Below are 15,925 nucleotides of genomic sequence, written 5' to 3' on the forward strand. Positions count from 1 at the left end.
CGTATATGTCAGCACGGGACAATAGAATGTTGTGTCCTAACATCCGCGAATTTGCAAAATTTCCGCAATCACTGTAAGCCAGTCCACATTAAGTCATTCACTACAAATACTGACCTCTCGCGCCTTGATAGCTTCTTTCCGCTACCACCACCTCGATACGACATAGCTATTTTTTCAATAGACTTTGAGTAGACTTAGCGTAGACGTAGTATCAAATACAGTATGTGACATCTTAAGTTTAGTATAATGTTGCCTATAACTAAATGTGTAGATATACAGGAATAATGTCCAAATGCGCTGCGGCTACATTGAATGACGACACACCTACTGCGAAACGCATCAGAATCGATGAAGGTGAGTAGTAATATAATAATGTCCATCCATTATTCACATGTATCACAGGGATTCAGATAGCACCCCTAGCAGATGAGCGTGCATGGAGAATTTTGGAAGAATTCCTTACCACCGACATGACGTACCCACAGATGGAGGAGACCTTTCTATCGTATCTTGGTAATCAATACTATGAAGACGATTGGAAGGAATCTTGAGATGCGCTGTTCTCTGGTGACAGGGATGACAAGGCTGCCTTGGACAACCTTTGCATTGTAAAGGCGAAGCATATACTTCCGGCTTCCCGTGCGCACAAATCTCCTACTATGGACAGGCGATTGTCTCTGTCGCCTGTTCAACCTTCATGTAGACCACTCAAAGTAAGTAAAATATTTTGATACAATTGTATGTATATCTGCTAAACGCTAAACAGCAACCGAAGTTGAAAAACCCCTACCTCGATCTAGATGCAAAAGATGACGATGAAGAGGAGGAGGAGGAGGGGAACAACAACAACGGCCCCTCCGAGTCATGCAAGGTGATGCACTTGCCAGGATCTTCATCGGCTGCTAGGTTTGCTGCAGTCATTGATCACCTCGCAAATAAATTCGAGGACACACAGAACAACTCATCACAAAATCAACAGCAGTCTCTTCCCTCCTCAATATCTGGTTTGATCACTTCGGCTTCAGCTCAATCACAAGATGGGAGAATGTATCTTCTCCATGTCCAATGTAAGTTCTTCTAACACCATAATTTATCATCTACTATCACTAATCAATCACAGGCAATGTCACAGACTACATTGCTCAACATCTCCGGAAGGAGAACTTCTGTGTTGTGGTGTCAGCTTGGCTAGCAGGCCAGCTGTACATAGTGGTGGACAGCCCTAAAACCATCGCCGAATCTCTTTGTTCCTCACTTTACCTCGCCATCAAACAATGTCTGTATTTCGGATGAAGAGCATGGAGCAGTTGAGCAGTCGAGCAGAAAATTCCCTCACCCAGCGTGGGTGAGGTTTAAACATGATAAGTACAAGGGTGACATAGCCCAAGTACTCGATTCTGACTCGCCAAACGATTTCATTGTGGTCCTAGTTCCCCCATGGGAGTTCCCCTATCCTATGCCTCGGGGATCTCGGTCGCTCCTCGACCAGGGATGCAGTCTCCGATATCAAGCGTGGTGAGGAAGTTGTAGGATGCCAGTACAAAGGGGAGAGATACTATATGGGCCTCCTACTGAAGAATATTCACCGTGATCACCTAGAACGTGTTGTCTGCCCCCATGCTGACGACATACAACTCCACTTGCAATCGGTGTAGAGACTCATGCCTCTCATGGTGTGATATGGCACTTTTCACTAGGGAGTTCATTGCACGAACTTGCAGCACCATTCTGTGTGCTATCTGCAGCTATCCCTATATGAGGCGCAGCTTTCCCGCGCAATGCGCGCACCATTCCCACGCTTTACGATGTATATGCGCGCGCGCTTTCCCGCGCTTGATCGCCCTATAGCACCAGCCTTCCAGAAGCATCCATCCACTGTCCACCAAGCTCTCTAGTGTGTATGTTTCCATTTCTCTTATCTGTGTATCGTTCCACCTTTATTTTGGACCCTTACTTACATATAGCTTTACATACCTTACTCGGTAGCGCTTCGGCTCCGCATGACAGTGCTTAGGCGCCATATATAAGCGCCAGCATTACATACTATTAGGAACTTTCCAACTTAGACTCTACCTCCCACTTACCCATCTACTACCTAGCAGAATATAGTTGCAATCTATTCCTTGGCACCTCGCACTCACATCTCTTGTCTTGCATCATATCACCACTTAAGCAAACTCACACTTACTCTCACTTGTTTCCGCTCACACGCACGCGCACTTCCCGCGCCTCGCGCGTACCTTCGCTTTCCCGCGCCTCGCGCGCACCTGCGCGCTTTCTCGCGCTTCGCATCAGCCAACCAGTAGCGCCTTTGGCGTGCACTACTAGATCCTTGCTGCACTCGCTTCCCCTTTAGGGTCAAACGCACTTGTTGTCTCAAGTATAGCAGACTAGACAACTGTCATATCCCGCATTCCGGACCAACATCCGACGACATTCCCACGCCTCATCCGGACCTCCGGACCTCCTGTGCATGTCTCCAGACCCAATCCTCTATCCGTCCGGATCCCTGTACTCCTGCATCTGATATCTGGATGCCAGATCTGATATCCACATCTCTGGATCTCCGGATCTGACCTATCTGTCATGTCCGAACCCAAACCTTAAATCAGCGCCCATCCCCTTATGGTAATCACCTGTCTCCGGACTTCCGAACATCCGGATCCGACCCACGTCTATCTTCCGGATCCGACCCGCGTCTATCTTCCGTGCCTTATCCCTTTGTATGTTCCTTCTTGAGTTAGACTTCCTCATTTTCCGTACCTCGTTTCATTTCTGGCTTTATTTTCCTATGTCTTCATCTCCGTCTTCATTTACTATTTTCCGATAGACTAGTGTTTGACTTTTCTACATCCTCCGTCCACAGCCTCGCATAGCTTCGGACTGCGCTGACTGACTCTCCGTTAAGTCCTCTGTAGTATATAAACTCTGTAGAATCTTTGTACTTCCTCAGTCTGAATATCATACACATATTAGTCCTCGCACTAGTCTTCACACTAAGTCCTCGTAACAGTTCTAGTCCTCTGACTTAGTCATTATCCATCTCAGGCCTAGGGAGGAATTCCCTAGGCCGAAGCTCCACTCCTCCGCTCCTCCGCTCCTCCGACCCTCCGATCCACCATTCCTCCAATCCTCCAAGTTTCCGGAAGTTCCTCCGGAACTTTCCCGCGGTCCTCCGGACCTATTCTGCTTCGGACTTTGTCCTTGCAGCCTTTCCTCTGTTTCCTTCTACTCAGGACTTGTCCTGAGTAGCCATTACACATATCCCTGTCAGGATGAAACTCCATTGTAATTTCCAGAAGTTCCTCCGGAACTTTCCCGCACTCATCCGGAAGTTTCTCGCACTCGTCCGGAAAGTCCTTCCGAACTTTCCCACGCTCCTCCGGAAGTCCTTCGGACTTCACTGGACTTTCTCTGGACTTCATTCTGAAGTTAAGGGCACATACTCGGGTAAGGGGCGCAGCGCACGAGCTGAAGCCAAGCCCCTTGGAATCAGTCCTACCCTTTGTGCATGGTCTTAACAGCAACGCGCGACCTCACAACATTTACAGATACAGTCAGGAGCATCATTTGTTCCTCTCAGTATTGTTGTTTCTACATCGGGGTGGAACCAATCCTTCCTCAAGGCAACCGTGGTTGCATTTTCCATGCAGTTCTTGCGCGTGGGCGATTGGGCCAGGGTTGTTAAAGGAGACCTTGGCCCAAAAATCAGACAGGTCATCTCGACTGACCTTCCTACTGGTTCTGTCACACTAGAATTGATCTTAAGTGGCCACTGAAAGGAGATTGATGTCTGAATAGAGGACATAGAACGTATGTTCCAGGTCAGCGACACAGTTCGAGTGGTAGCAGGCCCATATTTAGGTGTGGAAGGGCACATCATTGAAATGGTAGATGATGTATTTCGTCTTTGTCAAGCCGTCTCAAAGGAAGAGGTGAGTGTCTCTTTTCAGTTGAACATTGCAAAATTATCTAACACACGGGTATAGGTGGAAGTTTTGAAGTACTACCTAGACCGCCACCCTCTGAGTCACACGATGCAAGGATGGCTGCCAATGCAGCAACTTTTTGAGCCTCCCCCCGATATTGAATCCATCCAAATAGGGGATCACATAGAAGTACTTGTGGGACAGCACATAGGGAAATCTGGTATCGTACGCTGGTTTCCCAAGGCATCAAACGATCTATGGTTTCAAGATGGATCATTAAGTATCCCAGTTCCCATTGCGGCTGTTCGGCGGATCCCCAACCTCCAAACACTGCGGTATACGAAAGACAGGGGTTATGATGTCAAGCCCGGAGATGTTGTGAGAGTCGCCCGTGGGCCAGAGCACCCAATGAAAGGGGTCGTGTGAAGTGTCGACTTTCTAAGCGCTCATTTGACTATACTTTCTGAGATTGACCGCTCACTAGTTAGTACTCGTTCTCCTCGGCCCATCTATGCATGTCTGACTTCTGACAGGTGAATGTTCCCATCAGATTCATCATCAAAATACACAACACCAGCTTGGATTCTTTTAAAAAGGACATCGGGCAAGAAGTTTTTATTGTTGGAGGTGACCATAAGGGCTACCAAGCTACATTGTATAGTTTCAACTCCAAGGATTGCATCCTTGCCTTGCATGGGCAGCAGCGCACCAAGATGGAACTCAAAGACATTGTTACCAGGTAAGCGACATGCATATATTTGCAGTGAATTAATTTCATAGGGTATTTAGGTACGGGATGAGGTTGAATGGTATTATGCTCGAAGGAGCCGATATGATATCTTTCTGCGAGATGCGGCAAAGATCGTACCTGGTAGCGCAACCTTGAAGTGTTACTCCCCCTCCTGAAAAGGTTTCCTCAAGCTCATCAGCTTCCATCATTGATCCTAGCATGCCATCTTCCACGTGGACCTCGTGGACTGCTAACCCTGAGGATCTTAACATGGCTGCTAACCCTTTGTCTAGCGTCAATTCCTCAAAGACTGCTGAACCCGACCCCTGGGCTGTTGATATCAATGACATGCTTGACACTAGAACGGAAGAACCTAAAGAGGGTGAGTCCTTCCGTAGAACCGTCAGAGCATTACCATTGATTTGATTATAGGCCCACTAGCTTGGTTAATGAACAAAGAATTCTCCCCTAAATTCACTACTTATCACGCAATGCTGAAAGTCTCGCCCTCCTTCATGGGAGGCAGGCTACACAATCGATTTGTGTTGACAGCCTGTCCTGACCCCTTCCTCGGTCAGAATGGACCCGCCCCTGAAGGCTATGTTGCAGTGTTCTGCTCATCGAATGGCACAGGCGCTGTAATTCAGCATTATCATATACCTGCCACAGATCTGAGTCCAGCCCCCCTGTGCAAAAAGAACCAACAGTGTATTATTCTGGACGGAAGCCATCGCGGTTCTATCTGCGATATAGCTAAGTGCTACCTCAAGAAGAACACCGTAGATATTACAATCACTCCATCAACGTTAATCAGTTTGTGTTTTGATCAGATTTGCCTTGTAGAGCAGTCACGCATGATTATGTAATACTATGTACTATCACCCTTAGCGTAGTCAGCCAATTAAAGATCGTTTATCGTTTACCAAGTGATATACTGAATGTCCGACGAATACTACTGTACCACCACTGCACTACTGTACCATTGTGTTATTTATTACCTTACAAAGTAATATACCAAATGGGTGACTTTCTGTAGACTTAAATAATGCGGTTTAGAATAGAATAGAATAAAAAATACCATTTAAGGAAACCCTGCCGCGATGCCACTGTTCATTTAGGACGACTTTCCCGCGCATTATTTTCTTCACCCTCTTACAAACTCTAAATCTGTAAGGGGGGGGGCCCCCCTTACAGATTATAATTGACGGATTATTTCGTTTTAGGCCACTAACGCCCTTGCTATCTGCTTACTCATCGCTTAGTAATCTACATCTGAGGTCCCCATCTCATGCATTTTCTCCATAGTGATAGTTGTTGCCTCATTCCACCATCTTGCAATATACAGGAACCACTACGGCCCAATTCTTAAGCTCCTTTGTGAAGTTTTTACACTGAATTTTTAAGATTAACAGCAGGAGACAGTGCAGTCACATATGACTGCAACCGCACAGGTTACAAGTCGTGCAATGCCGTCTTTACTCTCCCCATGTAAGTCAACTAATGAACACCATCCATCCTTTGAACTCCGGTAAAGTTATGTTTTGTTAAACACTTTGATTCAGTATGTGTACTAACGTTATTCTGACTACTTTCTACCAACTTCCAGGCTCACCCTTACACCTGCTGGCAGGGATTTTGGAGACATATAAAAGCATGGGTCACAGGACCACCAAGTAAGTATCCTTTTTATTCAAAAACTACAACAACAACGCTATGTCTGACATCCCCTCTCCCCAATCTATGATACCCCCCGGCACCAGCCTATCTTACCCAGAACTGTGCTACAATGATGCCGGCAACGCCTATGCACACAATAGCATCGGCACTTGGGTCCCTCATCCAGGAATTTGCAATGTATGTTCACTCTGTTCACTTCCATAGTCTCGAATACTCAAGTTCTTACAGGCTCTTACATCTCAATGGTCTTTTCACACAGAGTCTGGTACTTACGCACTCAGTCCAGCCAAGTTCATGTCTCCTCCACTGTCTAGTTCTCGTATTGGTATGCGCCAGGTGCCGAGTAACGATGTCATCGATCCTGTCCTCCTCCCCCTACCTGACTCCGGCAATCTGGACTTGACAGACGCCGTGACTATTGCAGAGGCGCGTGGCCACATTCCTGCAGCCAAAACGGCAGGTTCACAGCGCAAAGCCAAAGCCCCAAGGGGCAAAGGCAAGGGAAAGGAAAACATCCCATCCACTATCGCAAACAAGTGTTCCCGAGAGAATGGAGATGACGATGATGATGTGCGAGTGAGACGAGGCCGTCCTCAAGGCTCTAACAACTACTCTAATCTAGATGTCAATTCTCTCCTCGACATGGTCCAAGACAAGCTCCCTCTTGGTCAACGTGGGTGGAAGACCATTCACCTCAAGTACTGCCAATGGGCTAAGGTGAACCACCGGCCTTCACACAAAATTAGTTCACTCAAGACGAAGTACAAACAGGTAAGCTTTGAATTGTCTATTACTGATAGACTACTCACATACCTGCAGTTGGTGAAGACCACAAAGCTGACTGGAGATGGTGTTTGCCCTCCACAAGTTACATGTGCCCATCACATCAACCATCTTATCAATGAGCATGCCAGAACACATGACCTGAACGACTCGGACTACAATACTCTTGAGAATGACGACGATGACATTGATGACGACAATCACTCCATCGCATCAGACCAGGATGAGCCATATCGTGCCTCCCCCCCAATTCAACACACAGCTATTGCACGCTCTACTGCTCGCACAGATGCGCCTATTCCACATCACAATGCTCGAGGAGCTGCAGCCACTGATCTTCTCACTCGCCTTTCCAGTGCTTTTGACCCAGCTGCCCAGCGCGACCATGATGAAGAACGGGCCAAATGCAGCCTTGCTACCACGCAACTGCTCACCCAAGGCCAGCAGCTGCATGATTCACAAGCCACACTAGAAACTATGCACGGTCAACTCTTCGACTTGCACAATTGCATGTACGATGTCAAACATGAATGAGACCGGGCAGAGCTTCGCATCGAAATGATGGAGATGAATGGATCCACACGCCGTCACCATATTCAGATGCCGAAACGGAAGAACCTGCATCAGGAGTGGTTCCCAGAGGGTGGGGGATCCATGAAGTGGATTACTGACGAGGGTGAAAGCACTGCATCTGAGGCACCCAAGCCGCCTCGCCTTCAAAGGTGTGGCCCTTCCAAATGTCTCAAGTATGCTGATTGTCCATACTTCGAGGACTTAGCTGATGAGCCTTACAAGGCCGTTCAAAGGGAAGGGTCACAAGAGGTTTGATCGTGCTATGGTACTTACCTAGTTTCTTGTTGTATTTACTAGGGTACCAATGTAAAAGGAAGGGTCACAAGAGGTTTGATCGTGCTATGGTACTTATGTAGTTTTCTGTTGTGCTTAGGGTACCAATGTACCATGCTGTCTGTCCTCATTCCGTCTCATCTGTCTCATCTCCTGCATCAACATCAACATTGCATTCCTCATCTGACGCAGCGCTCGGTTTGTCTCGGACGTCTTTTTCCTATCCTCTCGTCCATCATCATCTCCTGCATCAACATCGACATAGCATCCCTCATCTGACGCACGACTCTGAACGCACTGACATGTTCATTACAAGTATTACAAGTTGTATCTACTGGTATTCTAATGTGACATGGAAGCACGAGACTCAATCCTTCTTCCTCTGCTCTGAAAACAACATGTTTTCGAAGTCTTGCCACACATCCAGATCATCCTCAGTAGCCTGCCAATGCTTCATATACACAGTTCATATCTGGTTGATACCGACACATATGGCATGCAGGTTGTGCAGCCGAAGACATATTTCGATAAGGTCACTGCGAGCTTCTTGGTTGGAGATGTCGAGTGGGATGCATAGCCTTCCAAAGGCCCCTTGGATGGCTCGCATGCCCCATTCTGCTGTTTGACGGTAAGATAGTAGTTCTCGGTTAAATATCATATGCTCCTCGATTTCAGCAGCTGAGCCATGTAAAACTTGGCCATGTTTCAGAGGCGCACGAATGCGCCCGTCTGTTAAGACCATGCACAAAGGGTAGGACTGATTCCAAGGGGCTTGGCTTCAGCTCGTGCGCTGCGCCCCTTACCTGAGTATGTGCCCTTAACTTCAGAATGAAGTCCAGAGAAAGTCCAGTGAAGTCCGAAGGACTTCTGGGAAAGCGTGGGAAACTTCGGAAGGACTTTCCGGATGAGTGCGAGAAACTTCCGGATGAGTGCGGGAAAGTTCCGGAGGAACTTCTGGAAATTACAATGGAGTTTCATCCTGACAGGGATATGTGTAATGGCTACTCAGGACAAGTCCTGAGTAGAAGAAAACAGAGGAAAGGCTGCAAGGACAAAGTCCGAAGCAGAATAGGTCCGGAGGACTGCGGGAAAGTTCCGGAGGAACTTCCGGAAACTTGGAGGAATGGTGGATCAGAGGATCAGAGGAGCGGAGGAGCGGAGCTCCGGCCTAGGGAATTCCTCCCTAGGCCTGAGATGGATAATGACTAAGTCAGAGGACTAGAACTGTTACGAGGACTTAGTGTGAAGACTAGTGCGAGGACTAATATGTGTATGATATTCAGACTGAGGAAGTACAAAGATTCTACAGAGTTTATATACTACAGAGGACTTAACGGAGAGTCAGTCAGCGCAGTCCGAAGCTATGCGAGGCTGTGGACGGAAGATGTAGAAAAGTCAAACACTAGTCTATCGGAAAATAGTAAATGAAGACGGAGATGAAGACATAGGAAAATAAAGCCAGAAATGAAACGAGGTACGGAAAATGAGGAAGTCTAACTCAAGAAGGAACATACAAAGGGATAAGGCACGGAAGATAGACGCGGGTCGGATCCGGAAGATAGACGTGGGTCGGATCCGGATGTTCGGAAGTCCGGAGACAGGTGATTACCATAAGGGGATGGGCGCTGATTTAAGGTTTGGGTTCGGACATGACAGATAGGTCAGATCCGGAGATCCAGAGATGTGGATATCAGATCTGGCATCCAGATATCAGATGCAGGAGTACAGGGATCCGGACGGATAGAGGATTGGGTCTGGAGACATGCACAGGAGGTCCGGAGGTCCAGATGAGGCATGGGAACGTCGTCGGATGTTGGTCCAGAATGCGGGATATGACACTGTCAATGGATGTCAAACCATGAGGGAAGGCAGTATCTGCGACAAGGTAATAATTGGGAGGTGTGCTGACTTGAAGCTGAGTATAAATGTGAGATGCAAGACAAGAATCGTGCCAGCTTCCAGGGGCATTGGTCCTTGCTGCGATCATGACACCTTTCGACAATTGAGTATGAATGGTCGGAGAAAGATGAGAAAATGCACCTTCAGCAGAAAATGCTATGACTGAACTAACAAAGTGTTCGGAAAGCCACCCGTTGTAGGTGGCATTCTCAATGTCAACATCCTCAGAAGTCTGGACGGGGAGTTTGAGCCCATCGATACTTCCAAAAGCACCTTGCAGTTGCAGGTGACATGCGACCACAAGAGCACTACAACACTCAAACTCAGGGCCCTGTAGCCATCGAATGGTGGCATCAGCCATAGAATGAAGAGTCTGTAGCAGCATGGGAAGTCCTGAAGTGAGGTAGCGAGAAACAGTGGCTGGAATCAGCGCAAAGATCTGTTGCAGGCTGGTCTCGTGCATAGTAGAGTTTAGATAATGGAGTATGAGCCCAAGGGCTCCAGCAGCATTGAGTGAATGCTGATTCAGGCGCGGAATACCATGTGAATTGACATCAGTATGTGGGATAGGCTTGTTGTACCATTGACTGGCAAAACCGAATGTAAGGATTAGTCCAAATGTTTGAACGTCGATGCCCATAGTTGTAATGAAAGCATGATTGTTTTGACTCTGGTACAATGCTTGCCATGGTGTATTGTGATGTGGATCTGGGAGGAGTTGGGCATGACAAAGGTAAAGTTGTCCATAGTTATGAGTCTCAATATGATGGAGTCGAGCAAGCTCGACTCCAGCAATCACAGCGGCTGCTAACATTTTCGCATCTTCTTTGTCATCGAGAAAGGCCACCTCCTCTGTATCGTTTGTCAGAGCATAGTGTAGTAGGAGATCCTCCATTGGGGTGCTGAGAAAACTCTGATTATTTTATTCAAAGTGTGTTACAGTTTGGTTTTCTGTAAAGATTATCTTTGGCAGATATGTTTCAAGGTCCGTCATATTCTATTTTACATTATTTGGCCTACGGAAAGTCACCCAATGCCCGACGAATGCCTTCTGAATGCGCGAAGAATGCCCGCTGGATGCACGACCAGCGCCCATGTCATTTTCTCATGCATAAAACTTCTCATTTTCCTATCACATTTCGCCATAGGAAAAATTTGAGATTAAACTGCCATGGGAAATGCTTGACATTATATAATATTTTGCATTCCATTTTTTTGCGTCGAAAAGTTTCTATTTATCTTTTTTCACAACATTTCCATATTTGTATTGTCATTTTCTTGGCTGAAAAACCTGAAATATTCTCGAGGACTTAAAATGTTTGTCAAAATGTGTCACTTTGCACTGCCATTTTTCCATTCATCAAAATTTCCTGTTGAGCCGAAATCTAAATTCAAAGTAAAAATCCCTCATACATCAATCCCATTTTGATTCAAATCTTGCTTGCGTGAAAATTCCGAAACCGCCGATGTGTAGGCTTTCCATAACCCTGAGTCCCACTATTAAGGGTACTCAGAGTAGTTTTAGGATTTTCGGTAAAGCTTGCTAAGGCCCGCTAAAGCTCGGGTAGAGCTTACAGAAACACGGCACCATAATCCTCGGCGCACATCGGCACAACGTCGGACTTTCAAACGACACTTAGGATTTGCGAAGCATGCGATGGGGAAACTTGCACAAGTATCATAAAGAAATGTTCTTATATTTGACAGTTTCAACATTGAATACGATGGTAGTTACAATTTGAGCTTATACAGGATAGTCTTACCAGCAGCATCAAGACCAAACATCAAAATTAGTATCTCCTTCTCGCAAAAAAGACCAGCAAGGAGATGTGAGGAGGAGGGACTTGATGGAGATCTGCGTCCCTCCGCAGAGACGGGAGACACGACAGTTAAGTGGCCGGGGGGAGGAGGAGGAGGAGGAGGGACTTGACGAAGATCTGTGTCCCTCCACAGAGATGGGAGACACAACAGTCAAGCGGCCGGGGGGAGGAGGAGGGACTTGTCAGTGGTGTCAGAAGACTCCACCTCCAACATGATCGGTCTTCGACTTGCCAGCAAAAATGAGGTGCTGCTGGTCAGGTGGGTCTGCATCTGATAAGACTAAAATAGAACTAGATAAGAGCAAAAGTTAGTGAGCTCGAGAAAAGCACAAAATCACTTACCTTGCATGCATGACATCTGATAAGGTGATGACCATGATGGGCCTGAGGCCTGTGTTCTAAGTGCTGGGTGCTGAGGTGTGAGGTGAGATCGAGAACGACGCCAACTTACGACGTGAGATGAAACATCGGACTATTCCGAAATTTTAAACTCCACTGAAATCTACGTCACATATGCACACCAGATAGGGGTTTTGATACCCTTGATCCCCATCATGCCTCGTCAATCCAACCGTGCACAGATGCTGAATGATATTGACCAGACTGCCCTTGTGGTAGCCAGGGCAAGATATCAGCAAGTCATGGAAGATGATGACTCTATGGACTCTATCTCAAGTTTTGAATCTTTTGATCTTACCCATGACTCAGAGCTTGATATTTTCTTAAATGTCATGATTACCCCTCCCTCGCCTCTTTCTCCAGTCCTCTCTGGCTTATCTGACGACTCATCTGACTTTTCTGATGACTCATCTGATTCCGACAGCTATGTTCTTGCCCACTACAACCGCCTCCAAGATGCTATTTCAACTCTCCAGGATGAAGTTTTAAGGGCTCGTGTACTCCACAGGCCCAAGGAACCTCTCCCAAGGGCCCCGCAGCTCCACCTTCTTGTTCATTTTGGAGAACATCGCCCTCTTTTATTTCGTCATAAATTACGTGTGGACCCAGAAATCTTTGACAACATCCTCGATCTAATCTCTAACCATCCTATTTTTCACAACAACTCAAACAACCCCCAGCTTCCTGTTGCTATTCAACTTGCAATTTTTCTCAACCATGCTGGCCACTATGGCAATTCCATCTCTCTAGTGGATGTGTCTCAATGGGCAGGCGTTAGTGTTGGCTCTGTGGTTAACTGTACTAATCGTGTAATGGTTGCACTGCTTGACCAGCACAATGCCTTCATGGTCTTCCCTCCCCATGACTCAAAGGATTTTGAGCTTGCTCGGCAGTATAGTGCAAAGGCTACCACTTGCCCTGAGTGGAAGAATGGGATCCTAGCTGTTGATGGGACCACAGTTGATCTGTATGCAACTCCAGGCTTTTTCCATGAGGCTTTTTATGATAGGAAATCTAAGTATTCCCTTGGTTGTCAAGTGAGTTTATTGGTTTTTATTTTTTATGGTTAAGAAATTTAAAAAAATTCAAGGCAGTCATTATGCCCCATAATCTTCTTATAGTTGATTATGCTCTTGGTCACCCTGGAAGTGTCCATGATGCATATGCATTTAAATCCACTCGTATCTATCAAGAGCACGACACACTTCTGCCAGCTGATCACTGGGTCTGGGCAGACAGTGCTTACCCACTGAACACCTGGTGTATTCCCCCTTTCAAGAAGCCCCGCAATGGATGGCTAACAGCAAATCAGAGGACCTTCAATTATTATCTTTCCAAAGTTTGTATTTTTTTCTCCTGATTTTTCTTCATTTTAATTTTATTTAGGTCCGTGTCCGTGTTGAACATGCATTTGCTGCATTGAAAGGGCGGTTCCAATCTCTTCGAGATCTTCAACAGAATATCAATTCAGCAGAGGACCTGCAGGCAGCTGTCCATTGGATTCAGTGTTATTTGATACTTCACAACATGATAATCCATTTTGAAGAAAAGCACAATCTTACAGGGAACAGGGGCTCAGTGAAATGGGCTTGTCAGGAGGACAATAATATTGCTCATGGTGAAGATGAAGGACCAGATGGGAATGGGCAGGTGGGTGATAGGTTGTATGAAGGGACACCTGGTCACATTCATAGAGAGATGTTGAAAGATTTGTTATTGGACAGTCCTCACTCAGGGGCACAAAGGAGAGGAGAGTAGGAATAGTTGCAGATTCTATTGGCAAGCTAGTATACACAAAGATCAATGTAACAGAAAGTAACATGTGTAACATATGAGCAGTATGAACAGCAGGATAGCACACCCTCAAGACCCAGAAGGATTAGTAAGCTGAGCAAGTTCAATCTTGAGGCAGAGCGTTGTTGCCTCCTCAGCATGTGCATGTGCCAATGCATCATGCATCTTGGCCTCTGCCTCGCGGAGGCGGATCTCGGAGGCCTTTGCCTCCAAAGAACATTGATGGGCAGCAGCAGCTTTCACACATTCGTCGGCACGTTCAGTCTTGAGAAATCTGTGCTCACTTACCTGGCGCGCAAGATTATACTTCAGCATGTATCACTTGTTCTTCAGCTCCTCCCTCGTAATCCTATCCGACTGCGCATTCCCGATCTCATCCTTGATCATATCAACTTGGCTCTGAATATTGGACCGTGCCTTCTTCGTCTGCTTGTGTTTGCCCATGGAGGACACAGCTTTAGATGTCGGCGCTGCAGGCGCCGATGACGATGACAGTCTAGACTGCGAGGACGACCCTGAAGAGCGGCGAGAGATAGGCTTGGGTGATGCCATGCCCGGACGTTTCTTTGGATCAGCGAGCGCAAAGGAACTGCAACTGTCATGGTGGGAAGTTTGCGATTTCAGCGGTAGAATGAAGTCTGATTTTGGCGGGGGAGTGATAGAGGGGGATGGGGACGGGGACAGGGACAGCGATGGGGACGATGGAGGAGGTGGTCGCTTCGATCTTGCAGGCCTAGACTTAGGTGGACTATCCAGGATGATGACATTAGGTTCGTCCCAGTAATCAGGCATCACAGGGTGATTGCATGGTGGTAGGTCACCAAACGAAAAATCTGTCCCCTCCCCATCATTGGGAAGGGTAGAATAATCTAGCATGTTGATGTCCTCATCCTCGTCAAGAGGAGAGTCAGAGGGGGGAGGCGTGCTGTGAGATTGAGTATGATACTGGGGGCGCTGGGCATGCTCCTCGCAGTAGCCCATCTGATAGGGCTGAGGGGCGTGACTGAATCCATAGTGACTACTGGGAGGAGGATAAGTGCCGGGAGGAGGATAAGTGCCGGGAGGAGGATGAGCGCCGGGAGGAGGATGAGTGCCGGAAGAAGGATGAGCGCCAGGAGGATGAGTGCCAGAAGGATTATTAGCACTGGCAAGATTAGGCTGAGGATGAGTGCCAGGGGCATAGCCATACTGAGCGCTTCCAGAATTCGAGCCGTTAGAGTATGAGCTCCCAGCTGAATGTGAGATTGAAAAAAAATTGGCGGCGTGGTCCGTTCCCGGGCGTGATGAAACCGTTCGAGAGGACAATGCCGGATTCCCCCTCAAAATGATAGCAAGATTGTCGTACCACGGAAATTCTTTGAGTACCTGCACTGTGAAATTTGTCAGTTAGACTATCTTAAATATGAAAGGGATACATACCACGTAAATTCTGGGCAGCGTGTTCGTCCTGCAGCACAACACCAGCACCAGTGGCATGCAATCAATCGTGGCATTCACGATATTTTTTTTGAGACTTTAAATAGATGTTAGTACATAGGGGGAGGACTATCAGACAAACTTATGCCTGGATGTGATTGTTTGTAGAGTCTCGGAATTTATCCGGTGCATTTGCATAGTGGTCTGTATAGTCACCATCGTCCTCAAAGACATGCTTGGCAATGATAGCGCAGATTGAGACTTTATCTTTGGCCGAGGGGCGGCCATCATCAGGGTGTGATTGTTTTACTTCAGAGGGGAATAATATCCGACAATCAGCTGAGTGGTCACGGAGGTAGTCAACGACCTTCTGGGTGCGGAAGGGAGCAGATAGCCATTGTATCTGAAACTTGGGCTGATCTGGGCCGGTAGTACTTCGCGAACCTCAAGACTTGCCACCCCTTCCACAGGTGACAGGCCCTGACATTTGGTCCATGGAGATTCTGTCTTTTCGAAAGGGTGTCTGCAGCGCTTTGAGTCGTGCAGAACGACGAGGAGGTCGTGGTCGAGCAGCAGGCATAATTTTCCAAGTTCGCTACGATGCTGAGTGTGCTGCATGTTCTGGTGGCTGT

The 15,925-nt window shown here is 47.1% G+C and overlaps 4 protein-coding genes across 4 annotated transcripts; 2 read left to right on the top strand and 2 right to left on the bottom strand.

The window, feature by feature from the left end:
• Positions 1–284: 284 nt before the first annotated feature.
• On the top strand, positions 285–1,293 carry HD556DRAFT_1308521 (uncharacterized protein; the record flags this gene model as incomplete). The annotated part of the gene is made up of 5 exons (XM_041300153.1): positions 285–354; positions 403–513; positions 553–713; positions 767–1,067; positions 1,121–1,293. 5 exons carry the CDS (start codon positions 285–287, stop codon positions 1,291–1,293), a joined length of 816 nt encoding a protein of 271 aa, XP_041160080.1.
• A 2,594-nt stretch (positions 1,294–3,887) lies between these two features.
• On the top strand, positions 3,888–5,525 carry HD556DRAFT_1308522 (uncharacterized protein; the record flags this gene model as incomplete). The annotated part of the gene is made up of 7 exons (XM_041300154.1): positions 3,888–3,935; positions 3,990–4,351; positions 4,480–4,668; positions 4,719–4,793; positions 4,851–5,041; positions 5,092–5,438; positions 5,490–5,525. 7 exons carry the CDS (start codon positions 3,888–3,890, stop codon positions 5,523–5,525), a joined length of 1,248 nt encoding a protein of 415 aa, XP_041160081.1.
• Positions 5,526–11,595: 6,070 nt separating this feature from the next.
• Positions 11,596–12,061, bottom strand: HD556DRAFT_1443470 (uncharacterized protein; the record flags this gene model as incomplete). The annotated part of the gene is made up of 3 exons (XM_041306619.1): positions 11,596–11,801; positions 11,890–11,975; positions 12,027–12,061. 3 exons carry the CDS (start codon positions 12,059–12,061, stop codon positions 11,596–11,598), a joined length of 327 nt encoding a protein of 108 aa, XP_041160082.1.
• Positions 12,062–13,946: 1,885 nt separating this feature from the next.
• Positions 13,947–15,873, bottom strand: HD556DRAFT_1443472 (uncharacterized protein; the record flags this gene model as incomplete). The annotated part of the gene is made up of 4 exons (XM_041306620.1): positions 13,947–14,151; positions 14,200–15,247; positions 15,510–15,727; positions 15,779–15,873. 4 exons carry the CDS (start codon positions 15,871–15,873, stop codon positions 13,947–13,949), a joined length of 1,566 nt encoding a protein of 521 aa, XP_041160083.1.
• Between the last annotated feature and the right edge of the window lie 52 nt (positions 15,874–15,925).

The sequence above is a fragment of the Suillus plorans genome, assembly GCF_016647745.1.
Source record: "Suillus plorans strain S12 chromosome Unknown HD556scaffold_29, whole genome shotgun sequence".
Taxonomy (NCBI): domain Eukaryota; kingdom Fungi; phylum Basidiomycota; class Agaricomycetes; order Boletales; family Suillaceae; genus Suillus; species Suillus plorans.